At 40.2% G+C, this 27,616-nt stretch overlaps 1 protein-coding gene across 3 annotated transcripts in view; it reads left to right on the top strand.

The window, feature by feature from the left end:
- The window catches only part of SFXN1 (sideroflexin 1), a 45,209-nt gene extending 20,043 nt beyond the window's left edge, over positions 1-25,166 (top strand). Inside the window, exons 3-12 of one of the 3 annotated variants that reach the window (XM_068536380.1) lie at positions 5,939-6,109; positions 6,834-6,932; positions 8,470-8,545; positions 9,138-9,223; positions 10,146-10,273; positions 13,055-13,104; positions 19,354-19,426; positions 20,649-20,698; positions 21,110-21,157; positions 23,807-25,166. In XM_068536380.1, the coding sequence (XP_068392481.1) occupies positions 5,939-6,109; positions 6,834-6,932; positions 8,470-8,545; positions 9,138-9,223; positions 10,146-10,273; positions 13,055-13,104; positions 19,354-19,426; positions 20,649-20,698; positions 21,110-21,157; positions 23,807-23,869 (844 nt within the window). In that variant the 3' untranslated portion in view covers positions 23,870-25,166. Of the gene's footprint in view, positions 1-5,938; positions 6,110-6,833; positions 6,933-8,469; positions 8,546-9,137; positions 9,224-10,145; positions 10,274-12,593; positions 12,976-13,054; positions 13,105-19,353; positions 19,427-20,648; positions 20,699-21,109; positions 21,158-23,806 lie in introns of those variants that run through there. The other 2 variants (XM_068536381.1, XM_068536382.1) reach the window with 2 other exon arrangements.
- The last annotated feature ends 2,450 nt before the right edge of the window (positions 25,167-27,616 follow it).

Genomic DNA, 27,616 nt, shown 5'->3' on the forward strand with positions numbered 1-27,616 from the left:
ATGTCTCTCTGATTAAACGTTAAAGGCTTACAACAAATGAACTGAGACTTCAGCTTAAGAAATTAAAGAACAGCACAAAATAATAAAAAGAAAATAGCAATAGCACATGCTGTGTAATGATACTGCCTGAATCACTTCATGTGCATTCATTTAAGCCCCAACAGCCCTTGAAGGTAGGCGCTATCGTTATGCCCATTTTTCAGATGAAAGAACTAAGGCAGAAAAGTCAAAGTCCTGCCACTGTTAAGTGGCAGAGCCAGCACAGAAACTCAGACAGTCTGACTCCAGAAAACAGAGAGAAGGTCATTTTTTTAAGGTCAGAAATTAACAGAATTGAAAAATACATGAAAAACTGGTTCTCTGATAAGCCCAGAGAAAGATAAGCCTCTGGCATGTCTAATCAATATAAAATAAATAAATAAAACTCAAAATATGTAACAAGAGGATAAGAAAGTTGCCTGTGAGAAATAGAAATATAAAAATGAAGGGGCTTCCCTGGTGGCGCAGTGGTTAAGAATCCTCCTGCCAGTGCAGGGGACACGGGTTCGAGCCCTGGTCCAGGAAGATCCCACATGCCGTGGAGCAGCTAAGCCTGTGTTCCACAGCTCTGAGCCTGCGCTCTTGAGCCCGCAAGCCACAACTTCTGAAACCTGTGTGCCTAGAGCCTGCGCACCGCAACAAAGAGTAGCCCCCGCTCACCACAACTAGAGAAAGCCCGTGCACAGCAACGAAGACCCAATGCAGCCAAAAATAAATAAGTTGAATAAATAATTTTTTTAAAGATTGAAGCCTCCTATGCAGCTCTTTGCTAAAAATTTTAGAAATATTAGTGAAATGTCTAGCCTTCTATGAATATATAAATTACCAAAATTGACTCAGTCCAAAATAAGGCAGGGAAAGAGAAAAAAAAGGAACCAGGAGAGATGAGGCAAACAGAAAACAAAGAGCAAGATGGCAAAATAAATAAATAAAAATAAAACTTTCCCACAAAAATCAGGGCCAATCAGCATCCCAGGTGAAAGGAATTATTTCTTCACGGAAAGAAACTATCAATTCCATCACAAACTCTCTCAGAAAATAGAAGAGGGGGAAAGACTTCTTCATCCATTTTATGAGACCACTGATAGCAAAACCAGAGGGATTACAAGACAAAAATTACAGACCAATATCCCTCATAAACAGAGACACAAAAGAATCCTCAACAAAATTTACAACTTAAATCTAGCCTTCTTTAAAAGGGATAATACCCAAAATAAGCAGAACCCAAATATTGTTCATCACAAGACTGCAAGTTCATTTTAACATTTGGAAATCACTGTATCAGTAGACTATGACAGAAAAAGTCTTCTCGAAAGGTGCAGAAAAAGCAGACAAAATCCAACATCCCTTCATGAGAAAATTCTCAGCAAACTAGGAATAGAAGGAATAAAGTACATCTAAGAAAAGCCTGTAACTAACACCAAACTTAATGATGAAAGAATGAAAACTTTCCCCCTGAGATCAGGAACAAGGCAGGGAGGTCAGCTTTCACTACTTTTATTCAGCATTGGACTAGCATAGCTAATCCAATAAGAAAAAAAGAGCAACAAAAATAAAAGATGTACGGATAGGAAAGGAACTAAAACTCTCTTCATTCACAGAAAACATGATCATCTACATAGAAAGAATCTACCAAAAATGCAAATAGAGTGTGTTTAGCACAGCCACAAGATATAAGATTAATATACAAAAATCAATTGGGTTTCTGTATAGTAACAACTAACAACTGGAAACTGAAATTTTAAAAATCATATTTTCAGTAGCAACAAAAATATTAAATGCCTGATTTCAAGACTTACTGTAAAGCTCAAGTAATCAAAACAGTATGGATATATAGATCAGTGGAACAGTATAGAGAATCCTGAAATAGATTCAAACATATATAGTCAATTGATTTTTAAATAAAGATGTCAGGATAATTCAATAGAGAAAGAATATTCTGTTTAATGAGTGGTTCTGGGAAAATGGATTTCCACATTAAAAAAAAGAGTATTAATCTTTAAACAAAATCATAAACATAACTTGAAATGGATGATAGACCTAAATATACAAGCTAACACTGTAAAACTTCTAGAAGAAAACAAGATAAAATCTGTATGACTTTGGGATAGGCAAAGATTTCTTAGATAAGACATAAGCATGAACAATAAGGGAAAAGATGTGTCTCTCCACTTCGTTAAGACACTGTTTAGAAAACAAAAATGCAATTCACAGACTGGAAGAAAATATTTGCAAAACGTATAGCTCATAAAGGACGTACGTCCAGAAGAGATAAAGAATTCTTTTCATTCCAACCCAATTTGATAAAAGATTTGAATAGGCTGATGACACTAAACCAGAGAAAATATAGAAATATCAAGTAAGCATATGGAAAGATGCTGAGCATCATTAGTTGCTAGGGAAATGCAAATTAAAACCACAATGAAATATCACCTCACACCTGTCAGAATCAAAGAGACAACAAATAACAACTGTTGGTGAGGATGTGGAGAAAAGGGAACCCTTCTGCCCTCTTAGTAGGAATGTAAATTGGTGCAGCCACCTATGGAAAATAGTATGGAGGTTTCTTTAAAAATTAAAAATAGAGCTACCATACGATCCAGCAATTCCATTCCTGGGTATTTATTCAAAGAAAACAAAAACACTAATTAGAAAAAGATATATGTACCCCTGTGTTTATTACAGCATTATTTACAATAGCCAAGATATAGAAGCAACGTAAGTGCCAATCAATAGATGAATGGATAAGAAGATGTGGTATATATAGATATGTAAAACATCTATTACTCAGCCATAAAAAAGAATGAAGTCTTGTCATTTCCACCAACACGGATGGACTTAAGTGTATTATGCTAAGTGAAAATAAGTCAGACAGCGAAAGACAAATACTGTATGATTTTACTTATATGTAGATTCTAAAAAATAAAACAAATGAACGTAACAAAACAAAAACAAACTCATAGATACGGAGAACAAACAGGTGGTTGCCATAGGAAAGGGGGTTGGGGGAAGGAGAGAAGTTGGTGAGGGAGATTAAGAGGTACAAACTCCCAATTGCAAAATAAATGAGTCACAGGTATACATGAGACACAGTACAGTGTGGGGATATGTGTATGTCAACTATATCTCAACAAAACTGGAAGAAAATCAAAGAGTATACATTGGAAAGTCTAAAAATAAAAAACAAAACAAAAGCCACAATGAGATGCCACTTTATAGAATACCACTTTAGAATGGCTAAAAAGAGAATTGATAAATACCCGTGGTTCATTCATTGAATGAAGTACCACTCAGCAATTAACCGGTCACTGATACAACAAAGATGCATCTGAAAGCACTATGCAAAGTTGAAGAAGCCAGACACATAGTACTACTCACTCGTATGATTCCATTCATGTGAAATTCTCCAAGAGGCAATACTGTAGTGGTAGAAAGCAGATCTGTGGTTGCCAGGAAGTGGAGGAATGACTCCTAAGGGGCCTGAGGGAACTTTTGGGGAGATGAAAATATTCTATACCATGATTCTGAAGGTGGTTACACCACCGTGTACATTTTTCAAAACTCATCGAATTGTATACTTAAATGAATGACTTTTATAATATTTAAATGATACCTTAATAAAGATATTTAATTTCTTTTAATGTTATGAGAACATAGAAAACAAAAAGAGATGCTTTCCCCTTTGGTAACCATAAGTTTGTTTTCTATTAGACAGTATTTTTCAATTTCATTCCTAAGAACTATATATATATATATATATATATATATATATATATTTTAATATATATAAATAAATAAAATACCTGGGAATTAACTTACCCAGAAGTATGAGGCAAGTACAGACCACTGGGCGACATTAAAAGATGCCTTTGAGTAACTGGAGAAATACGTGGTAGGCCTGGATAGAAAATCTTATTGCTGTAGAGATAGCAGTTCTCTCCAGATTAATATAGTTTTGGTCAAAATACAATTGCGATCCCCTATAAAATTAACAAAATAATTCTAAGAGTTATCTGGAAGAACAAATTACTGGGTGTAACTAAGGCACTTTTGAGAAAGCAGAAGAAGAGTAGTGGAGGGAAGGACCATTGCTCTACCAGATATTAAAATGGACCCTCAGTTACAATGGTGGGTTTGGCAGCATGAGGTGTAGATGATGGGCACACTGTAGAAAGTCCAGAAATCAAGCCTAACATTCACAAAAGTTCATGATGACAAATATAGCATTGAAATCTTGGTATTGGAAGGGCAGACCAGCCAACTGGAATCTAAAATTAAGCAATTTCACATATTTATATCTTAAGATAAATTTCAAATAGACTAAAACTGTGACCAAAAAAAAAAAAACAAACCTATTAGGAAAATGCAAAGTATATAGATGAACATACCTATAATCTTGAAGTGGGTCACGCCTTTCTAGGCAGAAACTTCACTTGTTCCTACCTGACTGCATAATAGTAAAAATTTTCAGGGTGGCAGATAACATAACTAACCAAAATTATCCACATTGTATAAAGAATACAACAGGTTACCTAAATAATAATAATGCTACTGCTGCTGAGGATAAAAAAGAAAAAGACATACTCAAGTAGAGAAAAAGGATAAAAGATATATTTACAGTTTTAATATTTTACATGGCTTTTGTCTCAGCAAATGTGCTCATTTCTTTCTAAATAATCTCGGATGTGGGAAAAGTTTTATTTATAAGGATATTTACTTCCTTATCCCTTACCAATGGAAAAGGTTAAAAGCAATTAAAATGTCCAACAGTAGGGGATTGGTATAATTTCTAAGGCTGCCATTACACATTACCACAAACTGAGTGGCTTAATACAACAGAAATTTACTCTCTCACAGTTCCAGACTCTAGAAGTCTGAAATCAAGGTGTTGGCAGGGCCCTGCTCCCTCTGACGGCTCTAGGGCAGAATCCCTCCTTTCCTCTTCCAGCTTCTGGTGGCCCTAGGCTTGTAACTACGTCACTCAAATCTCTGCCTCTGTCATCACATGTCCTCCTTCTTTGTGTAGCTGCACTTGGTCGTATAAAGGCATCAATCATTTGATTTGCTCCCCCCCACCCCCGCCAATCCAGCATGACCTCACCTTAACTATGTAATTACATCTGCAAAGACCCTGTTTATAAATAAGGTCACATTTTGAGGTTCCAGGTGGGCAAGAATTTTAGGGGGGACACTATTCAACCCAGTACAGATGATATAGAAGAATATCTAAAGATATAGAGAAATGTTTGCAAAATATTATTGAATAAAAAAGATGATTTGATACAATGCCTTTAAATAAAAACATGATGTATAATAGATCCAAAAAAAGCCTGAAAGGGCATTTACCAAAGCATTGCCAGTGGTGCTAAGTTGGGAAAGGCTTGAATGATTTTAATTGTGTTAATGAATTTCTGTATTTTCTAAATTTCTTGCAATGGATGTGTGTTTCTTTGATAAAGAGGAAAAATAGTGAACCTTTCTTATCTAGGTTTTCAAACTATAGGTTTAAAAATGAATTCATATTCTTGATTGCTACAGCTTTTGTCTAATGAGTTAAAAATATCTTAGCATTTACAGGGTTCAAAGTACATTTTTAAATGTCATTTAAAACAAAGAATATTTCAAAGTTGAATACTTCCCTATTCTACAAGATGCTTTTCTTTTTCCAAATTATGGACAATTTGAGGTTTATGGGTTTGACATGCTCATTTTAAGTGTTTATTGTCTTTTGTGTTATTAGAATTTCCCTGACTCTGTAATAGTTAGATTTGTCACTCCATCCAGACACAGATGTTCTAGGTAAATATAAACTCCAGAACATTCTAGCTACATGTCTCTAGAGCACTGGTGAGATATTTGGAATGAACAATTGCCATGTTATTTGTTGCTGTTTTCCTAGGCAAGGAATTGTTCCTCCGGGTCTCACAGAAAATGAGTTATGGAGAGCAAAGTACATCTGTGATTCAGCTTTTCATCCCGACACTGGTGAAAAGATGATTTTGATAGGAAGAATGTCAGCTCAGGTTCCAATGAACATGACCATCACAGGTTGTATGATGACATTCTATAGGTGAGTTCTGGCAATGTAACGACAATTTGTTTGCTTTATATTCCAGAAGCTTAAAGTACATTTTTTTATGTGAGTGGTTTTATCGAAATAAATGTCATTTCATGTGGAGTTTCATTTTGTTGTAACTCTAGGGGGTTGTTTTACCTTTTCCCTCTGTTGAATAGAACTCTCCTTGTTGCCCAAAAGGAAGTTGAATTTCTCCCGAAATCTTAGACCCAAAAGAAAATGAGAAAGAAAATAAAAAGGTCCTCTAAGCAGATTCTGTTTTTAATCCATTCATATGATACAGGTATAAGTATAGGTGTAGGTATAGACACAGAGGCTTATACATGTAGTGAGGAGGGACCAGAAATAGCCTACAAACGGCTTTTTTCCCTAAGAGAAGGGACCTGACATTAATCACATTAATTGAGTGCCTACTCTTTGCTGGGCTCCCTTGCAAATTTAAGATAAAATTTAAATAAGTTAGCTCCATTCTCACCCTAACCCTCTGAGTTTGTTGCTATCCATATCTAACGAATGAGGAAACTGAGAATCAGACAAGATAAAAATCTGCCCAGCCACACCGGTCCTCGGCCTTTGACCCAGAACACACAGTCCTGGACCCAGCGTTCTCCCTTCTCCAGTCCATCTCCCCTCTGGTTACTGATGCTCACATTGTCCATTCTGCATGGCGGCGAGTTCACAGGCGCTGGTGGGCATGTGATGGGTCGCTCTGTTTCAGGACCACACCGGCCGTGCTGTTCTGGCAGTGGATCAACCAGTCCTTCAATGCCGTGGTCAATTACACCAACAGAAGTGGAGACGCTCCCCTCACTGTAAAGTAAGACTGGAAGATGTAACTGTCCTCTGCACGTCTCTGGGGTTCATTTGATTCGCTGGTAATGCTCTCCTGGTTAAAAAAGTATACTCGTACAAATTGCTTATATGGTTTGGAATCCTAGGGAGCATATTTTTCAGTGGTGTTTCTTTTCCTCCCTTTCTATGTAGGTAACGATTTTTTGCAGCCTGCCTTTTCAGACGTTATCCGTGCTGTTAGTGGCTCTGGTAGGAGGACACGGCTCCCACACCCTAGGGCGCATCCCCCCCTCGCCCCCGCAGAACACACAGCAGGCAGCTCAGGGCTGGCCTGTGTGAAGTGACACACTGTACCCCCATCCACCCTGTGGGTGTAGAAAGATACCAACATCAAAAGTAGCAGAATCAACAGTGTGATCTCTGAAGAAATCCAGGGGAATTTTATATCTGATTTGTCTTTAAGATAGGACGCCTCCGGAACCCAAAAGAAAGTGAATGGATTTAAAATTTTGCCTCCTGTGAAAAGATGTTCAGATAGGCTAAAGTGATTAGTTAACCAAAACTTTGAGCCTAACTTAATGACACTTCAAAGCATTTTCTTTTTTGTTTTAACTCTTAAATTGCTGTTGACCATCTGTAGTCTTCTATTATCATCCTAGGGAACAAAGAATATTGAAATCTGCAACCCAGCAGTGCTGACCACACCTTCATTTCATCCAGTCCTTGAATTAAAATTTATTTTAAAATAAGAGAGAACTGCTTGGGCTTAATTGTATTTTGAGGAAGAGACTTTCAGTATTTTTATACCATAAGATGTCATTTTTAGAGTGGCAGCACTGCATTTTTACTTTATGTATAGTGATATTTTGAGAAGTATTTTTTTATCTAAGCAAATATGCTACAAACATTTAAGCTAATATGCATTTTCCCACATTTGTAGCTTCCTGCACAGTCCCTGCTTCCTTCCCCCCCACCCCACGCATACATATATACATATTCTCTATGTCTACTCATTTGGCGTGGTAGTTAGGTTCTATGTGAAGAATGCCATTTTTGTATGGGTCTGCTTGCTTTTTCTATGAATATCTCTACTTGTAGAGTGGTGATGAATGTTGTTTTGTGGAATCTCCTTTTTTTAATTTATTTTATTGAAATATAGTTGATTTACAATGTTGTGTTAATTTCTGCTGTACAGCAAAGTGATTCAGTTGCACATATATACGTTCTTTTTCATATTCTTTTCCATTATGGCTTATCACAGGATGTTGAATATAGTTCCCTGTGCTATACAGTAGGACCTTGTTGTTTATCCATTCTATATATAATAGTGTGCATCAGCTAACCCCAAACTCCCAATCCATCCCTCCCCCACCCTGCTCCCCCTTGGCAACCGCAAGTCTGTTCTCTATGTCTGTGAGTCTGTTTCTGTTTCTTCGATGAGTTCATTTGTGTCATGTTTCATGGAATCTCTATTCTTAATCTTCTTCATTTCTTCCAAAAATGTTGGGCTTGAGTTTTCTGACATACACTTGTTGTTTATGTACTATTTTCCTTCTTTTCAGTGAATTGGGAACAGCTTATGTTTCTGCAACAACAGGTGCTGTAGCAACAGCTCTAGGACTCAATGCGTTAACCAAGGTACTCAGATTTTTATTTCCATAGCAGTAAAGCTTCTTAATTTGTTCTCACCTGCCTGGCTCGAAATCTCTCTGTTAATTTCTCAAAATAGTTCAAGTCCTATGACTCTCTTATTACAGTCATTATCTTCGACTGCTTTCTTAAAGTATATCTTTCAATTCGTTTGGGAAGGAGTGTCACTAATAACATCTGCCAAGATCCTGGTCTGTACCTGGCACTGTGTATTCAATGCTAAATGCTCACCCACCCATACAGCCCACCAGAGGCTGGGTGCCGGGCTGGGTATCTCCAGGCACACCCCTGAAGAGGTAGAGGAGTCAGCACCTGAACCCAAGACTGTGGGACTCCAAATCCCCTGCTCCATCAGCCACATAAAGCCATCAAAATATCTTGGAAGTCTGCCTTGTCCCACTATGCCCAGGCTGGAAATAGAAAAATACCTCTAGGAAACCAAGTTTTGAACATACTCTTGGCCCAAGTTTCTATACAAATAGGACTCTGCATTTGTAGAGGTTTTCAAGAAGAAATAAGTACTTGCATTCAGTACTACAGGAAAAATAAGATCTTGCTTTTGGAATTATCTTTTCTGCAGCATGTCTCTCCGCTCATAGGACGCTTTGTTCCCTTCGCTGCGGTAGCTGCTGCTAATTGCATTAATATCCCGTTAATGAGACAAAGGTAAGGTTAATATGCCCTCTTAGAGAGGACTTGTGCTTGACAGTAGGGTCTTATAATAATCTGCTTTGTTGAAACTTAAATAAATTTGTTTTATTTTAATATTTACAGATGAAGTTTTATGAGATCTGGGATCTGCTTCCAAATAATCTGGTTTTGGGGGTGAGGATGGGTCCATTGATGAAACAAGCTCAGCTCTGAGTTGCTGATTATTAAAGCAGGCTGATGGCCTTATGGGGTTTAGAATAGTCTTTCTACCTCTGTATAATACAAAGTTTAAAAAATAGATCTCAAACTTACATCTATGCCTAGAAAGCTTCTTCTATAAAATAGGTTCTTCCCCCCTTCCCCCAAATTTTCTCTTGGGGTTTCAAATAATATTAATCTATATCTTTGGAAGTATTTTTTAGTGCTGGCAAAAATTAAAGGAGAAGAAAAAATGAGAAAAAAGCATTTTGGAATGGATAACGAAAAACAGGGTAACAGTAGGAGCTATAATTGTAGCAGTAGTGACCGTAGTTAAATATCCAATAGTTCCGTGTACTTGTGACTCCTATGTCAGTATAGTTAGTTTATTTTTTAATAATTATATCTATCTCTCATTTGGAAAGTTGCTCAAATTTGCACACGAGCTTAGAAATCAGCCTTATCTCTAAGTTAGCGTATTCACCTGTTGAGTCCTATTGTTATTCAAAATGCTATACCCTTTTTTTTACAAAGTTTACTAGCATTATTTTACTTGTGTGTCTATCACACGAGGATTAAGCATGTTTGTGGTTCTAAAAATAGACTTATTAGTGCCAAAAATGACACTGGAGTGGATTTTTGGATTAAGTCGGGACTCGGGCTTTCACAGCTTCAGTACTGTTTCCAGCCATTCCGCGAAGGCACCTGTGAACTTCTTTGCCCGTGTCTTGCTCTCTAGGGAACTCAAAGTTGGCATTCCTGTCACAGATGAAAACGGGAACCGCCTGGGAGAGTCGGCAAACGCTGCCAAACAAGCCATCACGCAAGTAGTTGTCTCCAGGATCCTCATGGCAGCCCCCGGCATGGGTGAGTAGAACTTTGCCATCCATTCATTTATTCGGTACGTTTCAATCAAACAAGCATTGGTGCACCAGTTAGCAATAACCACAAAGGATCCCTTCCCTTGGTGGAACTTACTTTCTGGCAGGGGAGGCAGAAAACTAACAAAAATAAGTAAAATATGAATATGTGAGATAGTTGTAGAGCTAAGGGGGAGAAAAGAGGGTTGGGGATCTTGGGGTGGAAGTGCTATCGAACGTAAGTCCGTGTGCCCGACATGTAGTGAGGCCAAACGATACCAAAATGTCGGAGTTTGGAGCAGAGAAAGGTTTATGGCAGGGCCATGCAAGGACAACGGGTGGCTCATGCCCCCAGAAACCCCCGAAGGGTTTCAGCAAAGCATGTTGAAAGGCCAGGTGAGGGAGCGGGGGCACAGGGTGTGTGATCAACTCATGCACAATTCTCTGATTGGTTGATGGCGAGGCAACAGGACAGTTAACATTATCAATCCTTAGGCACCAAAAGGTCTGAGGGCTACATGCTCATGATCATCAAGTAGTTAATTTCTTCCATTTGGTGGTGGTTTTTAGCATCTGAAAAACTCGGGAAATATCCATGAGGTACTGTTAGCTGGGTACTTCAGAGAGGAGATGCAGCAGAGGATATGGGGAAGGGGTCTGTCCCAGGAAGACCCCATGGGATCCTGCTCGGTTACAGAAGTAGACTGGACAGATGGGAGGGAGGGAGCCAAGTGGTTCCAGGGTCGAATATTCTGGGCAGACGCAACAGCAGGAGAGCAGGGAGCTATGCCCGGTGTGATGGAAGCATCACAGGAGGCAGGTGCAGCGGGAGGAGAGAGAAGGGGGTGGGAACAGTAGAAAGGAGTAGACGAGGCCACAGTGGGCAGAACGCAGATGGCCCTGCAAGCGTTTGGAGCCCTGGCTTTTAGTCTGAGGGGTAGGAGGCAATGGAGGGTCGAGCACAGGAGTGGTAATAATAATCCAGCTTAGGTTTTAACTGAGTGACTCAGGGTCCTGCGTTGAGAGTAGGCTGAAGAGGGACCAAGAATGGTGGTTGGAGACTGTTCAGGAAGCTCTTGACTACTGCAGGCAAGAGATTATGGTAGTTGGACCAGGGCAGTGACAGTGAAGGTGGTGACAATTTGAAGGAAAAGAGTTTGACCTTTGTAAACCTTGAAAAGAAACTTCCAAAAGTTCTTGAATAGGAATAACTTCTACTGAAGATTTATTTGTATCAATTGGAAACCCTTAGAGCACGAACCAAGTTGGGTTAGTTATAGCAGCTATTAATATATGACTCAGTTTTGTCCATAGGACTTGGACTCAACATGACCAAAAGCAGAAAATCTCCATTGTGATTTAGTTGCTCTGAGAATCTCTGGTCCACTCCTAAGGCTTCTTCAGCTACCCTCAGACCAGGGCTCTCGAGAAGGTTCTCAGACTTACTCAGAAACCAGAGGGCCCAGGAATACATAACTCTTTGCAGAAACATATAAATATATATTATACAGAGAGAAATGAGCATGTTTACTTTCCTTGTCTAAATCAAATGCAAACAGCACTTGGCTATTAACTAAGCTCTCAAAAGAAGCATACTTAATCAAGTGCTGTCAGGTTTTCTCACTAATATTTTTTGTTGTCTTTAAATTCCTTTTGTCACTGGGAAAGCTCATCAGCAGACAAGTAGGAGTGGGCAAAGGAAAGTTGAAGAAAAGGGCATGAAAGAAAACTTTGAGGCGCATTCCAGCTAATTGCACTCCAGCTAATTGGTTATCTGATTTAACCACATTAAGTGATTTAACAAAGAAGCACCTCAGTGCCCTCATGAGACAGCGGTGTGCACCGTAGGGGTGAGTGAATGGTGGAAACCACAATCTTGAACTGTAGGCCAAGAGTCCCCTGAGTCCGGGACCAACATGTTGTCACTAACCTATGAGGAGGCTGGGGAGGCCACCCCAGAACACCTGCTGAGCCCAGATTTCCAGTTTGCCGAAATCAAGGTGGCCATTCCGGTTTCTACCATGGGTGGGCTTTTGGTTTTGTTCTTTCCCATTTTGAAATACGTCGCTCCTCTTTGGAGTTCAGCCAGCCCGACAAATTTGTTTCCAGTGGCTTGGTTACCTTAAACATTATTTAGTCCCCGGAGAAGGAACACAATCTTTCTATCCCAGCGAAATCTCTAAAGGTAATTGATATATTGAAATCGATGTGACAGTTTAGTCTGATAAAAATCATGAATCAATGAACTAACCGCTATCCAATGTTTTACGTGCATCATTGCATCTAATCATCCTGGCTAGTTTGATACAATTGTCCCTATTATATAGATGAGGAAAACAGAAAACTGAGGCTCAGAGAAGTGTTTTCCAGGATCACCCAGCTAGCAAGTGGTCTGCGTGACTCAAAGCAGGAATCTTTATACTGGACTCTACGTGGGATGGACACCCCGGGAAGGCTGCATTTGTTTCATTGGTATAGGAGGGGAAAGTTCCTGATGTTTGTACTGTTGCATATTTAATGTTAGATATAAAGTTCTCTTCAAGATCATAAAATTTTCTGGCTGGCAAAGAGCATTGTGTTATTTTTCAAAAATCTAGAGAATGGAAACAATGGATTTTTTAAAAAATACTAAGGTATTTGAAAGAATTATTGCAATTACTTTTACTCTGCCAGTGTGAAAATAGCCTAAAAGTAATATAAGCCTTTTGTGAAATTGTTGGGGGGAAAAAAAAAAAAAGTGAGCTGAAAATAGACATGAAGATTTAAGTGGATCTATCTTTACTTCCAGCCATCCCTCCATTTATCATGAACACTTTGGAAAAGAAAGCCTTTCTCAAGGTAAGCCCCAGTTCTATTTAACCTTGTCTCAATCCTTTCAATTTGTTTTCAGACTTCAAACTGAACAGAATATTTCCCACATGAATAGTGAGTAAAGAATTTGAAGGCCAGTGGCAATTGGGCACTTCAGGGGATATTTTATTTCTAATATCAGATATTTGAAAAAGCTCTCATAAATCTTCATTTATTGAATGCTGCCCACTCCTCCTGAGAGGTTATAACCCGAGTACACGTTCATTGTCGTCATCAGTCGGATCCCTAGCTAGGTAATAATGAGGAGATGGTGCGAATTTGGAATGATGTGTTTGTAAGTTCCTATACATACTAACAGAAAGGAAAACATAATCTGGAGTAGTAGCTTCACAGAACACTGAATTTAGTGCCCTGATGTGTTTTTCTTTGGTGATCATATCTAATAATCTATTAATCTATCAGCCGCCTCCCCTCAGGGTCTGAAAATATTATAGGATGAAACTGTCACTGAGAGATCTCTGTGCATTGTCTGCATTCTTTTTGTAACTTCCATGATTTAATGCAATCATATTTATGCTTCATGTTAGCTTTCCAGTTCTTGTAACAAGTAAGAAAGAGTGGGATAGGGTGACTCGTTTGGCTCCTGCTGTGTTTGGAAACTGACACCATTACACCTGCCGGGAGGAATGGGTCCAGTTCCTCGCTGGAGGAGCAGGTGTGTTGTAAACACTGCAGCTCTCTTGTTTTGGGTCTTAGCGACAGAACCGTCACACTGAGAGGACAGTATCAGACTTTGAAAAAAGGACATGGTTCACAGACCAAACACTTCCTGAATGATTTCTGTGATTAGGAGAATTCTAAGTGTCCAACAGGTAAATGTTCATTGACCTGTAGTCACCCTATGGGCTCCAGGAGGAAAATTAAGGCCAACACTAAATACTTTCGATACAATCACGTTCTTAGAAAAATAAGCCAAGAAAGTACGCTTTGAAAAAATAGTAGTGTTGAGTGCCTCATTTGACCAGCATGTCGATGCCCCAACCCCATGTGAGGGAAAGGGGACCCTCTCTTCAGCAGCCCCCTCACAGTCTTTCTTGGGAGCTTTGGGTACGTGAGCAGATTATATTCCCTGAGCTTCTTCCTCTGGCAATCTTACATGTCGATGTGAATTGCAAGATAGGGTGTCACAGTGGCTCTGTAGTGATTGAACTGTCCCATTGCTCCTGGGAACGTTCCCAGGGGGGATCCACAGACCCCCTGGGCCACCCCAGGAGGCTGCATCCTCAAATGCACTCTGAGTCCCCGTCCATCTCCTGTGAGGGTTTCTACAGCCTTAAGTGTAAGATTAAACAAAAATATAAAACAGTTACACTGATTTAATCAGTAAAGCTATTAGTGATGACCAAAATGTAAATGTGACCTCATTTGGCATAATTTACCTACTTCGATAAGCCCTTATTTTGAGGATTCATGAAAAGGCTTTGCTGAAGTCTGTTTCTGCTGCAAAATTTAGAAAAGATGAATTCTTTAAAGCTGCTCAGGGATTAGTTTATGTACTAGAACAGGGACTAGATCTTGAAATTACCAAATTATGTAAACAGATGAACTCTTTAAAGCTGCCAAGGAATTAGTTTATGTACTGGAACAGTGACTAGATCTTAAAACTACTAAATTATGCAAACATCTAAAACTCACCAACTTTGACATCTCAGCGATTTTCAAATAATCTAAAAAAAAAAAAAAAAAAAAAAATTAATGCTCCTTCCTCTATCCATCCCTGCTTTCCTTATGGGAAGTAATTTAGGCTTTGAGGGAGAAAACCTATCAAATGAACTTAGAAAGGGGGCCATCAACATTATTCTCCAGGATGCTAATAGGAGGTGACCCATCCGTGGATCCATAACTTTGCAGACATGGAATTGATGCCCTGGGTTCTTCTCCGCTGGCTCTTGATCTGATAAGTCATTAGGATTATAGTCTTTCTGCAAGGGCATATGTTGACCCAGGCAACCTTTGGATTTGCCTGGTTGTTAATTTCTTAAGGTATTGGCATGCCAACTTTGGGAGCAATGGAGAATCAAAAACCATGTTTAATAAACCCAACTTCCCCCTCCCATGGAATTTAAGCAAAATCAGGTTTTTAAAGCAAGACCAGACTTCTGGGTAGATACAAGGCTTGGAAACTCTCATCTCATCATGTTAGTTTGTCTGGCATAAAAGTGAACTTTTGCAAGAGAGGAATACTTTTGCAAGTGTGGGTCATTCCATCAATAATATATGATTGTCGTGAATTTGCAGGTGACTGTGAGAGCAGGTGGGAGGCCACCTTCAGTGGCAGTGTCCCCACCATTGAAGCTTTCCCATCCCCTTCTCTCTGCCTCTCAAGCATCACCCAGCACCCGGTTAGCAGAGGTATGTCAGCAGCCCGGCTCTGGAGTGGAGCGGGGCCTTATTCCCCAGAGTCTCACTCCAGGCTGTGGATATTGAGCACACATGGCTGCTTACATGTGAGCTGATCATGGCATAGGATTCCAGAAATTCTGTAGGAAAGTCTGCATTCGAACCTACATTCATGCTAAAGAGTTAGGTCACCGGGGAAGACATGTGAAATGAACTTGGTCCTTTACTCTCCCAACTGTCATGCCTTTGAACTCCTGGGGTCTCAGTGTTGTTGGAAAAGTTGCCACGGTTACTCTAATATCTTGGTGACAAACACTGGGCAGGAGACATAGCTGGGCATATTGCATCATCTTCTTGCTGGGACAGACAGAAATTGCTGTAGATACAGCCTGGCATTTTCTTCCATGAAGCAGCCAGCAAATGATACAAGCAGTTAGCCACTGTTGCCACACTGCCCTAGGCTTTTCACAACAATACATGAATAAATATTGTGTTTTCCTCCCTTGTTTTTGTTTGTGGTTTTCAGCTTTGCTTGGTACCATACCCTTCAATAATCATATAGAGGTGTGCCACCTCGATTCCCCTCTGCCCTCCCCACTCCACCACTGAAGGGCCTCATGTAGACCCGGAAGGGGCCGCTGGCATCAGAAGCCATGGGGCAGGGTTGGGGGAGGCGGTCAGAGTAGCTCATGGGTCAGTCCGAGCGCCTCGCTAGCTACAAAGGGTCTGGCTGCAGCTGAACTCGTTCAGACCTCTGTGGAGGATGGTGCTTTGAAAAAGCAATGGCTAAATGTTGAGCTCCTCAGACATACACCCCATTCCCACATTCAGGGTTGCTGTTACACTGAAATATCGCATTTTGCCCATGTAGCGAGGACTGTAGGACTTCACTGATACCTATGGCCATTACAAAAGCATAGGCAGAGGCAGCTTATCTTCCTATCCATATGTTTCCATCTGCAAAGGACTTGCACATGCTATTTGGAAGGGCAGGCTTTTCTGAGCCCTCTTTCAAAGGCTTAGAGGTCATTTCCTCAGCCGTTCATCATGCCCATGTGGGTGGCATCTGCCTGGGTCGGTTAGCGCTCTGATTGTTCCCGCAGCTCCAGCGTCCAGATGTGCCTCTCTGCAAGGATGTACTTATCTGGGCTTTTACCTTGACTGTGACCAGACTCCTCTGCAAACATGAAATGAATTGAATGTTCTTGGCTTTTTTAAACGGTGAGCTTGGGGAGCATTCAGCATGACTCATCCTTCCCCCTACGCTTTATCTTTTCCCAAATGGAGTGCTGGCAAAAAGCATCAGCTGTGGGCAGGTGACTCACAGAGATCTTTGCAGTAAACCAAAAAGTTCACTGCTTAAAATCTGGTGTTTTTCCCAGCAGTGTTCTTGAAGAATAGCTCCTGTGGTCTCTTTACTTTGCTGGCACTTTCATTGGGAATAAAGTTGATCTGGTTTGGGTCAGATAAGAGCTCCTCATTCCTTAAGTTCTAGTTCGTTTATATTTTCTTTAATAAAAGTGGACGGCTCTGTCTACTCAGTAGATTTTCAGGATTGTCTGCTAATGGAGTGTGAATGTAGCATTTATTTTTTCATTCATTTATTTTATTCAGCAGCCCTTTGTTGAATGCCTGTTGCATGCCAAGCAATGTGCTAGGTCCTAGCATCAGAGAAATAGGGCTTGGGCCCTGCTCTCAGGGACCATATAGCATGGTGGTGGGGAGAGGCACAGGGCAAATGGTTCCAATACATGGCGAGTACAGCGTGGGGCACAGAGGGAGCATAGCAGAGGTTTCGCCCCCAACTGCCATAGGTGGGCAGAGACTTGAAGACAATTGGCCAGGGGCACCTGCTTTGCAGAAGCTCAGAGAAGACACAGAGCATGGCTTGTTGGGAGACTTGTAGATGGTCAGGTTGCCTGGGCTGTGGGCCATGTATAGGGAATTGACTGTACCATATATAAAAATCAACTCCCAATAGTTCATGGAATCTAAATGTAAAAATCTACAATTGTCAAACTTCTAGAAGAAAATATAGCAGAACATCTTTGAGATCTAGAGTTGGGCAAAGATTTCTTAGACATAACACCAAAAGCACAGTCCATAAAAGAAAAAATTGACAAATTGGGCTTCAACTAAGTGTTAAAGTTCTGTTTTTTGAAAACTGTAAAGAGATTGAAAAGACAAGAAACAGACTGGGAGAAAATTTATGCAAAGTATGTGTCTGATAAAGGACTTGTATCCAGAATATATAAAGAATCCTCAATACTTGTTAAAGAAAACAACCCAGTTTTTTTTTTTAAAAAAAGGGCAAAAGGTTTGAACAGACATTTCACCAAGTATATATAGATATAAAATAATATATCACGTGTAAAGATGCTCAGTATCTTTAGTCATTGGGGGAAATTCAAGTTAAAAACCACATTAGCTACCATTAAACACCTGTTGGAATGGCTAAAATCAAAAAGACTGACCATAACAAGTGTTGGCAAGGATGTGGAGGACCTGAAACTCTCATTCCCTGCTGGTGGGAATGTAAAATGATACAACCACTTTGGAGAATAGTTTGGCAGTTTCTTAAAAAGTTAAACATATGCTTACCATGTGACCCAGCCATTTCACTCCTAGGTATTTACCTAGAAGAAATGAAAACATATGTCCATAAAAGACAAATGTTCAAAGCAGCTTTATTTGCAATAGCCCAAAACTGGAAACAATCCAAATGTTCATCAACAGGAGAATGAATGGATTATCAAAGCAATACATTCCATGCAATGGAATACCTAACCCAGCAATAAAAAGTCCTGAACTATGGATACATACAACAGCATGAATGAATCTCAAAACAATTACACAAAAAAGTAGATACTGTATATAAAATCCTAGAAATTATAACCTAGTATATAATGACAGAAAGTAGATCAGAGGTTGCCAGGGAATGGGTACAGGGTTTAGGGAAGATGGTGGAATAGCCAAGGGCACAAGGAACAAGGAAAACATTAAGGATGATGGCTATGTTAATTATTTTGATTGTGGTGATGGCTTCACAGCTGAATACTTATGTCAAAACTTTTATCATACACAGTAAGTATGTGCAATTTATTGTATTTCATAAAGCTATTGGAGAAAAGATCATTGGGAGGAGAAAGAATTTACTCATATTAACTTTCTGAGCTTTTACTTCATTGAATATATATCTTTTAAACTTGTGATTACTGTCTTTAATTCATCTAAACTTTTCATTTAAAATATCCTCTGTTTGCACAATTCTGTGCTAAATAAGGTATGTCCCTCCCTCACGGAGTTCTGTGATTATCTAGGGGAAAACCAGTCATCCTCAGCTCGCTTATTTAATCTCAGACTAAGTTCTGTTTAAGAAGTAGGGATGAACGAGGCAGGATGGGATGCTGGGAAGGAGTCGGGAGGAGGGATGACATCCAGGTTGGGTTTCACGGGAGAGATCAGAATTCTCCAGGAGCCTTGTCGTTACCGAGAGCCCTTTCCAACAAAACCCTCTGCACAAGCCACCATCAGCCTTTGGTTTGTACACATCCATCGTTGAGATTACACGCAACTGTTCAAGAGTCCACTTGACGTGAGGGTGGGCTCTCATGGGTTCATCTTCCCGCAAGATCTCATTCAGGGCTTAGCTTGCCTTCCCATCACCAAGTCTGTGTACCCGCGCAGATGACACACATCTGGGAAGTGCTAGGAAGAGGATTTACCATCTCCTTATGAAAATCCTTCATCATCAGACAGAGCCAGTTGCCCCAGATACAATATTTCCTTTTCCTGCTTTCCTTTGAGGGGTGGGGCCCCTCTGTGCGAGCTGCATGGTCTGTCTCTGCTTGATGACATCTCTCCCTTCCTCTCCAGTCCACGTCTCTCTCCCTTCACGTTCACCCATGTGATGTACCTTTTGGCCAGAGGAGTCTTCTCGGGGACCAGGGTATGCCTATCACGCAAGCCTCCTTGGAGTCGTGTGATCTTTTAACAGCTTGTGTTGACACTTAACTAAGTTGGCTGATTTCATTACAACCAGTTCACAGCTTGGTTGCAGCTCTTTCAGTGGCCTTATTTATATAATCTATATATTTCGTTGCTCTTTATATTGCATATTATGCTTTTTTAAAACCCCCTTTTGAAAACTAAAAATCTAATAGCACTTATTCTCTAAAAGACCAACCAACTCATTCATTTCCATTAACAAAAAATTGACAGGCAAAAATTTGTCATGCCGGCAATAGTTTTAGCCATACCGACAGCAACTAAAACCAAGAAAGGAAAGGTGCAGAGGAGGAGGGGGGATACTTGTTGGGTCTCTGCTACGTTCCGGGCACGTTACTAGGTGCTTTATTTATCTGGCATATCTTCACCCACACGCTTTTAGGAAGCTGCTGTGATCCTCCTTCTACAGAGAAGGAACCAAAGGTTGGAGGCCATGCCCTTTTCCCACAGTGGGGATGAACTGGTAGGGCAGAGATTTTTTTTTTTTTTTCTTTTCTTTTTTTAAATTTATTTATTTATTTATTTTTGGCTGTGTTGGGTCTTCGTTTCTGTGCGAGGGCTTTCTCTAGTTGCGGCAAGCGGGGGCCACTCTTCATCGCGGTGCGCGGGCCTCTCACTATCGCGGCCTCTCTTGTTGCGGAGCACAGGCTCCAGACGCGCAGGCTCAGTAGCTGTGGCTCACGGGCCTAGTTGCTCCGCGGCATGTGGGATCCTCCCAGACCAGGGCTCGAACCCGTGTCCCCTGCATTAGCAGGCAGATTCTCAACCACTGCGCCACCAGGGAAGCCCTAGGGCAGAGATTTGATTGCAGCTTTGTTTGTCTTCCAGCCTTGGAACCACCTATACAGATCCCCAGCCAGGAGAGAAATTATAGCTTAGTGATAACGATTTCTCCAGCTCCCATGTAGCCCGGCATCTCTCAGATTATATGTGCAAGGGAGAAAAATGAGAAGCCGCTTAATCTTTGCATGTGCATTCATGGACAGATCGAAGAGGGAAGTCAGGACTAACTGTAATGCTGTTACAGTGTTAGCCCTGCATTTCACTAATCGCATTCCAGCTGGATCTTGTAATGTGGCGAGGTTCCTGTCCCAGTTAACCAGCAGAAGAAATTGTTTCTAATAGCCTGTATAAAAAGTACTCAAAATAATTTCTCAACACAGAGGTTCCCATGGATGAGCGCACCTATTCAAGTTGGATTAGTTGGCTTCTGGTGAGTAGAATTACTTTGATGTCATTAATTTCTTTTTTTAAGATAAATATACAGCATGTGAAATGTGAGGGATAATATGGGACACACGTTTTGAAAATGAGACCAGCCCAGAACATCTGGAACTATGGTCCCAGTCATTAGCTAGACATAAACTGTCTTTAGAGAAACCTACAACATTTGGGGCTATTTGTGTGATTCTTTTTTAAACTCCTTTTATCTCTTTGATTTAAAAAAAAATTATTTTGGCAGCCCTTGGTAGTAAAATTATACAAACAGGACATATTTTTGTGAGGCAGCATAATACTCGAAAGAAAGAAAGGGGAGTGTTATCAAAGTAAAATAATAGAAAAAGAATCTGAAAAGTCGACCATTTCAAAAATGCTCTGATTTTTTTCTTTTTTTTTTTTTAAGTTTGGTATTTGCTACACCTCTGTGCTGTGCTCTGTTTCCTCAGAAAAGGTATGTATTTGTTATTCTTCAGAGTGATCATGCGTTTTAATCCTAAAAACCAGTTGAAGAGACAGGTCCATTTCACTAGTAGGAAAGTTGAGTCTCGAAAAGATAATGAAGCCAAGTCTCTAAAAGGAAGAGATAAGAGGCAGAAATCAAATGCATGTCTGTTTAATATCAAAATTCTCTTTGCCCAGCTCTTTTCTACCTGCTACTGTTACATTTGAAAATTCTTTATTCTTGTGTAAGACTCAGGTTAACTCTGGTGCCAATTTGCTCTTACAAAAATTTAAATATGGCTCGATGTCCAATCCATTGGCAAATGCATCTATAATGCAGATATATTCGAATTTAAGTTCCACCCCCAGGGACAGCAGTTATATGCACTTAGCTTTGGTGGTTGGTATATTTGCTTCCCTTCTTCCTACTTAGGGTTTTTTTTTTCTTTTTTTGCCTTAAAATCTTGATTGTGCACGTGTCTTTCATCACAAGCTGCCCTTGAATCCTGCCTTTGATGTAAGAACTGTGTTGACAGGCATTAAATCAGCATCACATAAATCTAAGGCTTCAGCTTTTTTCTATTCTAACATCAAGGCACAGAGGAGCAGCATTTTGTTGTTTTGCTGTGGTTTGTGTTACCAGACTCCTGCCCTTGTAATATCTTTCGTGGGCCAGCAGGCCACAAACATATGGCCTTTAACGCCCTAGGCTTTCACAGTAGGTGTGGGATGAGGTATTCTGTTCTAGAACTAACTTCATCAGGTCCCTCTACCTGATAGAAAAATCCATCTTTTATCTGGTCTTTCACTTCTGCCTTTGACCCCCGCTGTTCTTAGTTGGGGATTTAAATTTCAAGGAGAGGAAACGTTTATCACCTTGATGCCTATAGCTAAGCCCTCCTTGAAGAGGGCGGGACCTTCAGAACCTCTGCTGAAGCCCAGTACAGATGAATTTCCTAAAGAGGAGCACTCATACCTATTTAATTGTACAAACCCCAGAATCTCAGGGCTTAAGGTAAGAAATGTTTATTTCCTTAGTATATTGCATTGGAATATGTGTTCAGCCCTTGACCTTGCACTCGGTGACTTAGGAACATGGCATTTGGGTTGAGAAAGATCTGACTTCAAATCTCAGTTACACCTCCAGTTTCCTTATCTGTAAAATTAGGATAATACCTGACTTGCCAGGTTTTTATAAGGGTTAAAATGCATAATGTCTGACCCAAAAACTGAGTGCTAACTCATACCCATTATCATTATCATCAGCAACATCATTTTAAAATTACTCAAGTTCCCACTCTATGGAAAAAAAATAGCCATTGTGGTTTTTTTTCTAGTTTTTTCCTATATTCATAATTTTTCTCTTTTTTGCATATGTTTATAAATCTATATCCTACCTTTTTTACCTCGTGGTTTACCACATCTCAACTATATTGAAGAACAAATCTTTTTAAAAGACTAATTATATAGTCTTACCAAACCCAGGTTCGGCTGCTCACCGCTCAGAAGCCAATAATTCAAGAGGCAGGTGTCAGTAGAAAGGAAAGGTGCTTTAATCATAAAAGCTGGCAATCTGGGGAGATGGTGGACTTGTGTCCAGAGACCAACTCTGATGATTCTGCTCAGCCATGACAGTTTTTAAAGGGAAAAATGGAGGGGAAAGAATCTCAGTGAATCATCGAGGCAGGAGGTTGGATTCTGCATCATTCTCCGTTGCGTGCAGACTGGCTGACTCTCTTCAGACGTTATCTTGCCCACATGATCTGCCTGCGGGATTGCTTAGGGGGATTCGTTGGGGGTAGAGAGCTAGTCATTTTTTTAACTGCTTACTTCTTCATTCTTCTTTTTATCTAGGAAAAGAATCAACAGGTTAGACACGGCATGGTGTGCATTCAGGACAGCACAAGTCAGGAGTTAGGTTAATTGCCTAGTGATCTCATCCCTGTAATTAGGTTCTTTTAAGATTAGAGGGGAACAGAAATGGGCAAACAGGAAAGGGGCAAACGAGTTGCTTTCAGTAACAAAACGTCCACAGTTTTTCTGGACAGTTTTTCTTCATCCTTAATACATATGCACATATAAAACATTCAAGTACATTTTTAACTGCATAAAGCAAACACGAACAGTGGTCCTCTCAGTAGTGTGACAACAAGAGATGTTTTTTCTCGTACATTTTAGTATTTTCTGAAAGTTTTAGAATAAGTAGGTTTTACCATACCATGGACAAAAGCACATTAATGCAAGTGAATTTTTAGTGCTAAAAAACTCCACTGAGTGCATATATCTTTTTTTCATTAACGGTGAACATTTATGTTGTTTTCCTTGGGAAGTGGCATGACCACAGGTTGTTTTTCAGTACCATCAGGGTCTATGAGTGTCATCACCATACCTCCTTGCTGGCAAAAGTGGTTTTTAAGGCTTGTAATAAGATGAGAGGTAAAAAGGGTTGGGTTCTGATGGCGCCTTTCTTTGATATTTAGTGACAGTTTTCTGAGAGGAACAGGATACTTGTTTTCTGGGCACGTGAAGCCTTTTTCAAACAGGACTCTGTTGCCCTAGTCACGGGGGTGGGTGGGGCCACTCTGTCTCCTCTCTCCAGGTTCTAATTCCCACCTCCGCCCATGGAATGACCCTGTCTGTCGTCTCTCCCTTCTCCCAGTTCCATGTCTGTGACAAGCTTGGAGGCCGAGCTGCAAGCCAGGATCCGAGAGACCCATCCTGAATTACGGCGGGTGTACTTTAACAAGGGATTATAAAGTAGGGAAAGAAACATCTTCAGAGGATCCTACCAACCGCAAGTGTGGTGTAGCCAAGTTGGTAAGGAATATCCTGGTCCTGGTCAACTGGTGATAGGAACCTTTTAACGATCCACATTAGCCTTTTAGAGTCAAGCTGCTACTTATAGCACAGCACCTGGGGTGGCCTCCCCTTACATTTGAATCATGGTATAATTTACAGAAACACCCTTCCTGTAGCTTTTATAGCCACTGTTTTTTCAAAGGCCATATCCCAACCCTCACCCAGAGTTTTCAAAAGCACCGTTAAGCATAGAGTAGATGTTCAGTATATTGACTGTCAGTCAATGAAAAGGAAATCTGTTTAAAATACTGAATTTTTATCCTACTCTTGTTTCAAATCAAGGAGAGCTCTCAGTAGTGAGTTGAGAAAACACAAAAGCCCTGAAGCTAAACTGTAAAAGAAAATGACTCATAAATATTAAGGGCAGTTTACTTTCCTGCCCAGTTTGGGCTGGAGGCAACCCGAAGTAGAAGATGAGTTCTTTGCATTTGTAAGATAAAAGCTCCTTCATACACCTCCCGGAAAAGTCAGAGTGATAGACAATGGTGAAAGGTCCCTGCTGTCAACAGCTGTATGCTTTCATATTGCTGGTGGATTTCTTCGGTTGAGTTTGAAATTTATTCTATTTTACATTCTTATGAAGATATTAATCTTACCTTGCATTTGTTGACTTTATATTCAATCATTTAAATCAACTAATCAAATAACGGAAATGCACAAATGTCAAATTTTGGAAGTATATTCGAAACCAACGCTGTATGACTGGGTTGAATCTGGCGTGTTTGATTTTTTTTTTTTTTATAAGCGAGAGAACAGTTCCATCTGCCTGCATGTCTTTTCTTGTCATCCTCGTAGATCTCTTTGGCTTTCAGGAAGATACGGAAATAATGTGTATGTGAATCAATGACTCAATGAGTTTTACTTGAATGTTGTATATTACATTCCACCCTGTTTGAAAATAATGAACCCGTGGACCACTGTTTACATTATCTGTAGTAGCTTCACATATAATATATTTAATGTAACAGATTATGTTTCAATTCTGTAGAGGTTCAAAGGCATATGTGAGGTGGTCATTTCACTGAGTATAGACCACTTGATTCAATTTGTAATTCAGAGACTTATAAGTGGGAAAAAAATGTAGAAACTAGTTTGGGCAAATTTTTCCTGACAATGTGACCAGACGGAATTTCCTCATAAAGAAAAAATGGTGTGCCTCGTGTCTGTGTTTCTCTTTTCTCTAAAACGATGAATGGACCTGAAGCTTTTGGGCCACTCTGAGCCTTCCTTTATACTGCCAAAATATTCTCATTTAGATTTTCTGTCTTAAACCATTTGAAGCAAAAGAGCTTCCCCATGACATTCTGGCCTTGGATGTCTTTTGTTGCCATAGATGCTTCTCTTTAAAAATGGGTAAGAGCGGGAAATTCAAGGCAGAGCTCCACGAGGTGCTTAAAGGGCACTTTTAACAAGAAACTAAAGCACTTGAGGCCTACCGCACTCGCCCCAGCTAATCTCAGAATTCTTACCTCCAGTCAAGTGGCAGCTCCATGTCAAAATCTTAACCTTCGTTGAAAAATTAATGAATGCCTGGTGGGAAGATTGACAAACTAACCGAAATTTTAATACACACCAGGATGAGATGACCAAAGGATCATTATAAAAGGGATAATGAGCCTGGAGATGTGTCTTTTTAAACATTATCTGTTGAAGCTTCTGACTCTTGATGCTTTTATAGAGAACTATGAACTGTATAGTTGAATCATGGTTTATAAAAAGGAACAAAATGAACCAAGATTGGCAATCTTCGCTGATCTCTTAGGAATACCTCTTCTGGAGAAAATTCACATGAAGTGCAATATGCTTGTAAAGGTAAATAGTTATTAATATTTCTAGTAAAATGATATAAAGAATTATGACTGTAAGTATTAACTGACTGGCAGCTTTTTTTCAGTATTAGCACAGTGTCTGGCCAGTGTTGGAGTCAATGTATTATTTCAGTTCAACTGGATGAAATGTTAAATAAACTCAGAATGAAAAAAAATTCTCTCTTTTATTTGTATGTAAAGGATGATGCAGTTTTTATGTTATAGTCAATGGTACCTTTCATTCTAACTTAATATCTGGGTACCATCAGTAACTCCTGATGAGGAGATATTTTTGTATTATGCCTTTAGCAGGAAATATATTTCTAGTTTTGGCTACCAGTTTTCCACCTTCTTGAACACCATAGAGGCTCCCACCCACCCCCGGCAGCCCCACACAGCGTAATTCCAGGTAACGTTCATTATGACACAGGGGGAATGAGATTCTGCCTTAGACCCTGATGACTGACACCCTTACACGTGGTGGTGAGGTCAATTTGTTTTTGTATTGTTTGTCAGGTTCTAATGTGGAACTAACGTTTACCATAGTTCACAGAGAAAATCTAAATTTAACCCAGGATTGGGGAGTGCCTTATTAACGGACGTAAAAAAGAACTGAGCATTTTACCCACCTTGGTCACGTCTCTGCCCTGTTTTGCTACAGGACCTCTGTTCATCACTTAAATTATTGAAATATATTCAAGAGCTTGGGTCTAGGAGTCAGACAGAGCCGGTACAATCTTGGTTGTACCCACTTTTAAAATAAACATATCTGGGCTGCTGACATTCTCTGCGACCTTCAGTTTTATTAGTTTGGATTGTTTGGAGAGAATAATTGAATCTACCTCATAGAGTTGTTGTAAACAAGATAATTCCAGCACAGCGGTTTACGTAGTGCCTGGCACAGAGTAAACATTCAGTGGATGATTGCTGATTGTATATTTGTCTACAGATGCTGGACATGCATTCAAAATGCCAGTATATCAATATACTGGTAAGATTTCAGAATCTTGGCGGCTTCCCCAGAGATAACCCACAACCTCACTAAAAGTAGCAGATTAAAGTGGCCACGGGGAGACACTTGAATCCATCCTTTTAAAACGTCCAGCAATTAAGGTTTTGCCTAAATGAGACAGAGGTAGGAAAGTCTCTGCTCACAGATGAGAAAGCTGGGGCTTCAGTAGTACAGGTTCAAGGTTGCTCCTGGTCGCTTGAAAACTATAGTGGCAGCCAAGGTCTGACACCTGAATCTACAGCCCTGTCCAAAAGTGTAAACCACTGGGACACTCCAGTAAAATTAGTTTTCAAACTGGTATATTCTTGAGTATTCAGAATTTCACTGAAAGCCAAAGAAAAATAAGGTTACATTTGTTAGTGATGTTATAAAGTATCACTTAAATTCTAGATGTTCAAAGTATGGTCCATAGCCCAGCAACATCCAAGTTGGTTAGAAATGCAAGTTCTTGGGCCCCAGCCCAGACCTGCTGAGCCAACACCTGCCAGATGACAGGAGCCCTGAGATCCCTGTACGCATCACAGCTGGAGAAGTTCTGGCTGTGCCACATCTCCAATGTTCCCAGGGACCCGAGCTTCACTGGGTCAATTTCAGATCAACTTCTAATACTCGGTGAATTTGCGTATTTACCCCTCACCAGATTCCAAGGAAGCTTCCAGCTTCAGTGTTGACGTTCTTAGGGACATAGGATCAACAAGCTCACGAGGGCAGGGATCTCTGTTTTGTCCACGGCCGTAGCTCCATCACCTAGAACAACTGGCACCAGCCAAGGGTCCCCCTGGTCATCGGG

Source organism: Eschrichtius robustus, chromosome 2, assembly GCF_028021215.1.
Source record: "Eschrichtius robustus isolate mEscRob2 chromosome 2, mEscRob2.pri, whole genome shotgun sequence".
Classification (NCBI taxonomy): Eukaryota; Metazoa; Chordata; class Mammalia; order Artiodactyla; family Eschrichtiidae; genus Eschrichtius; species Eschrichtius robustus.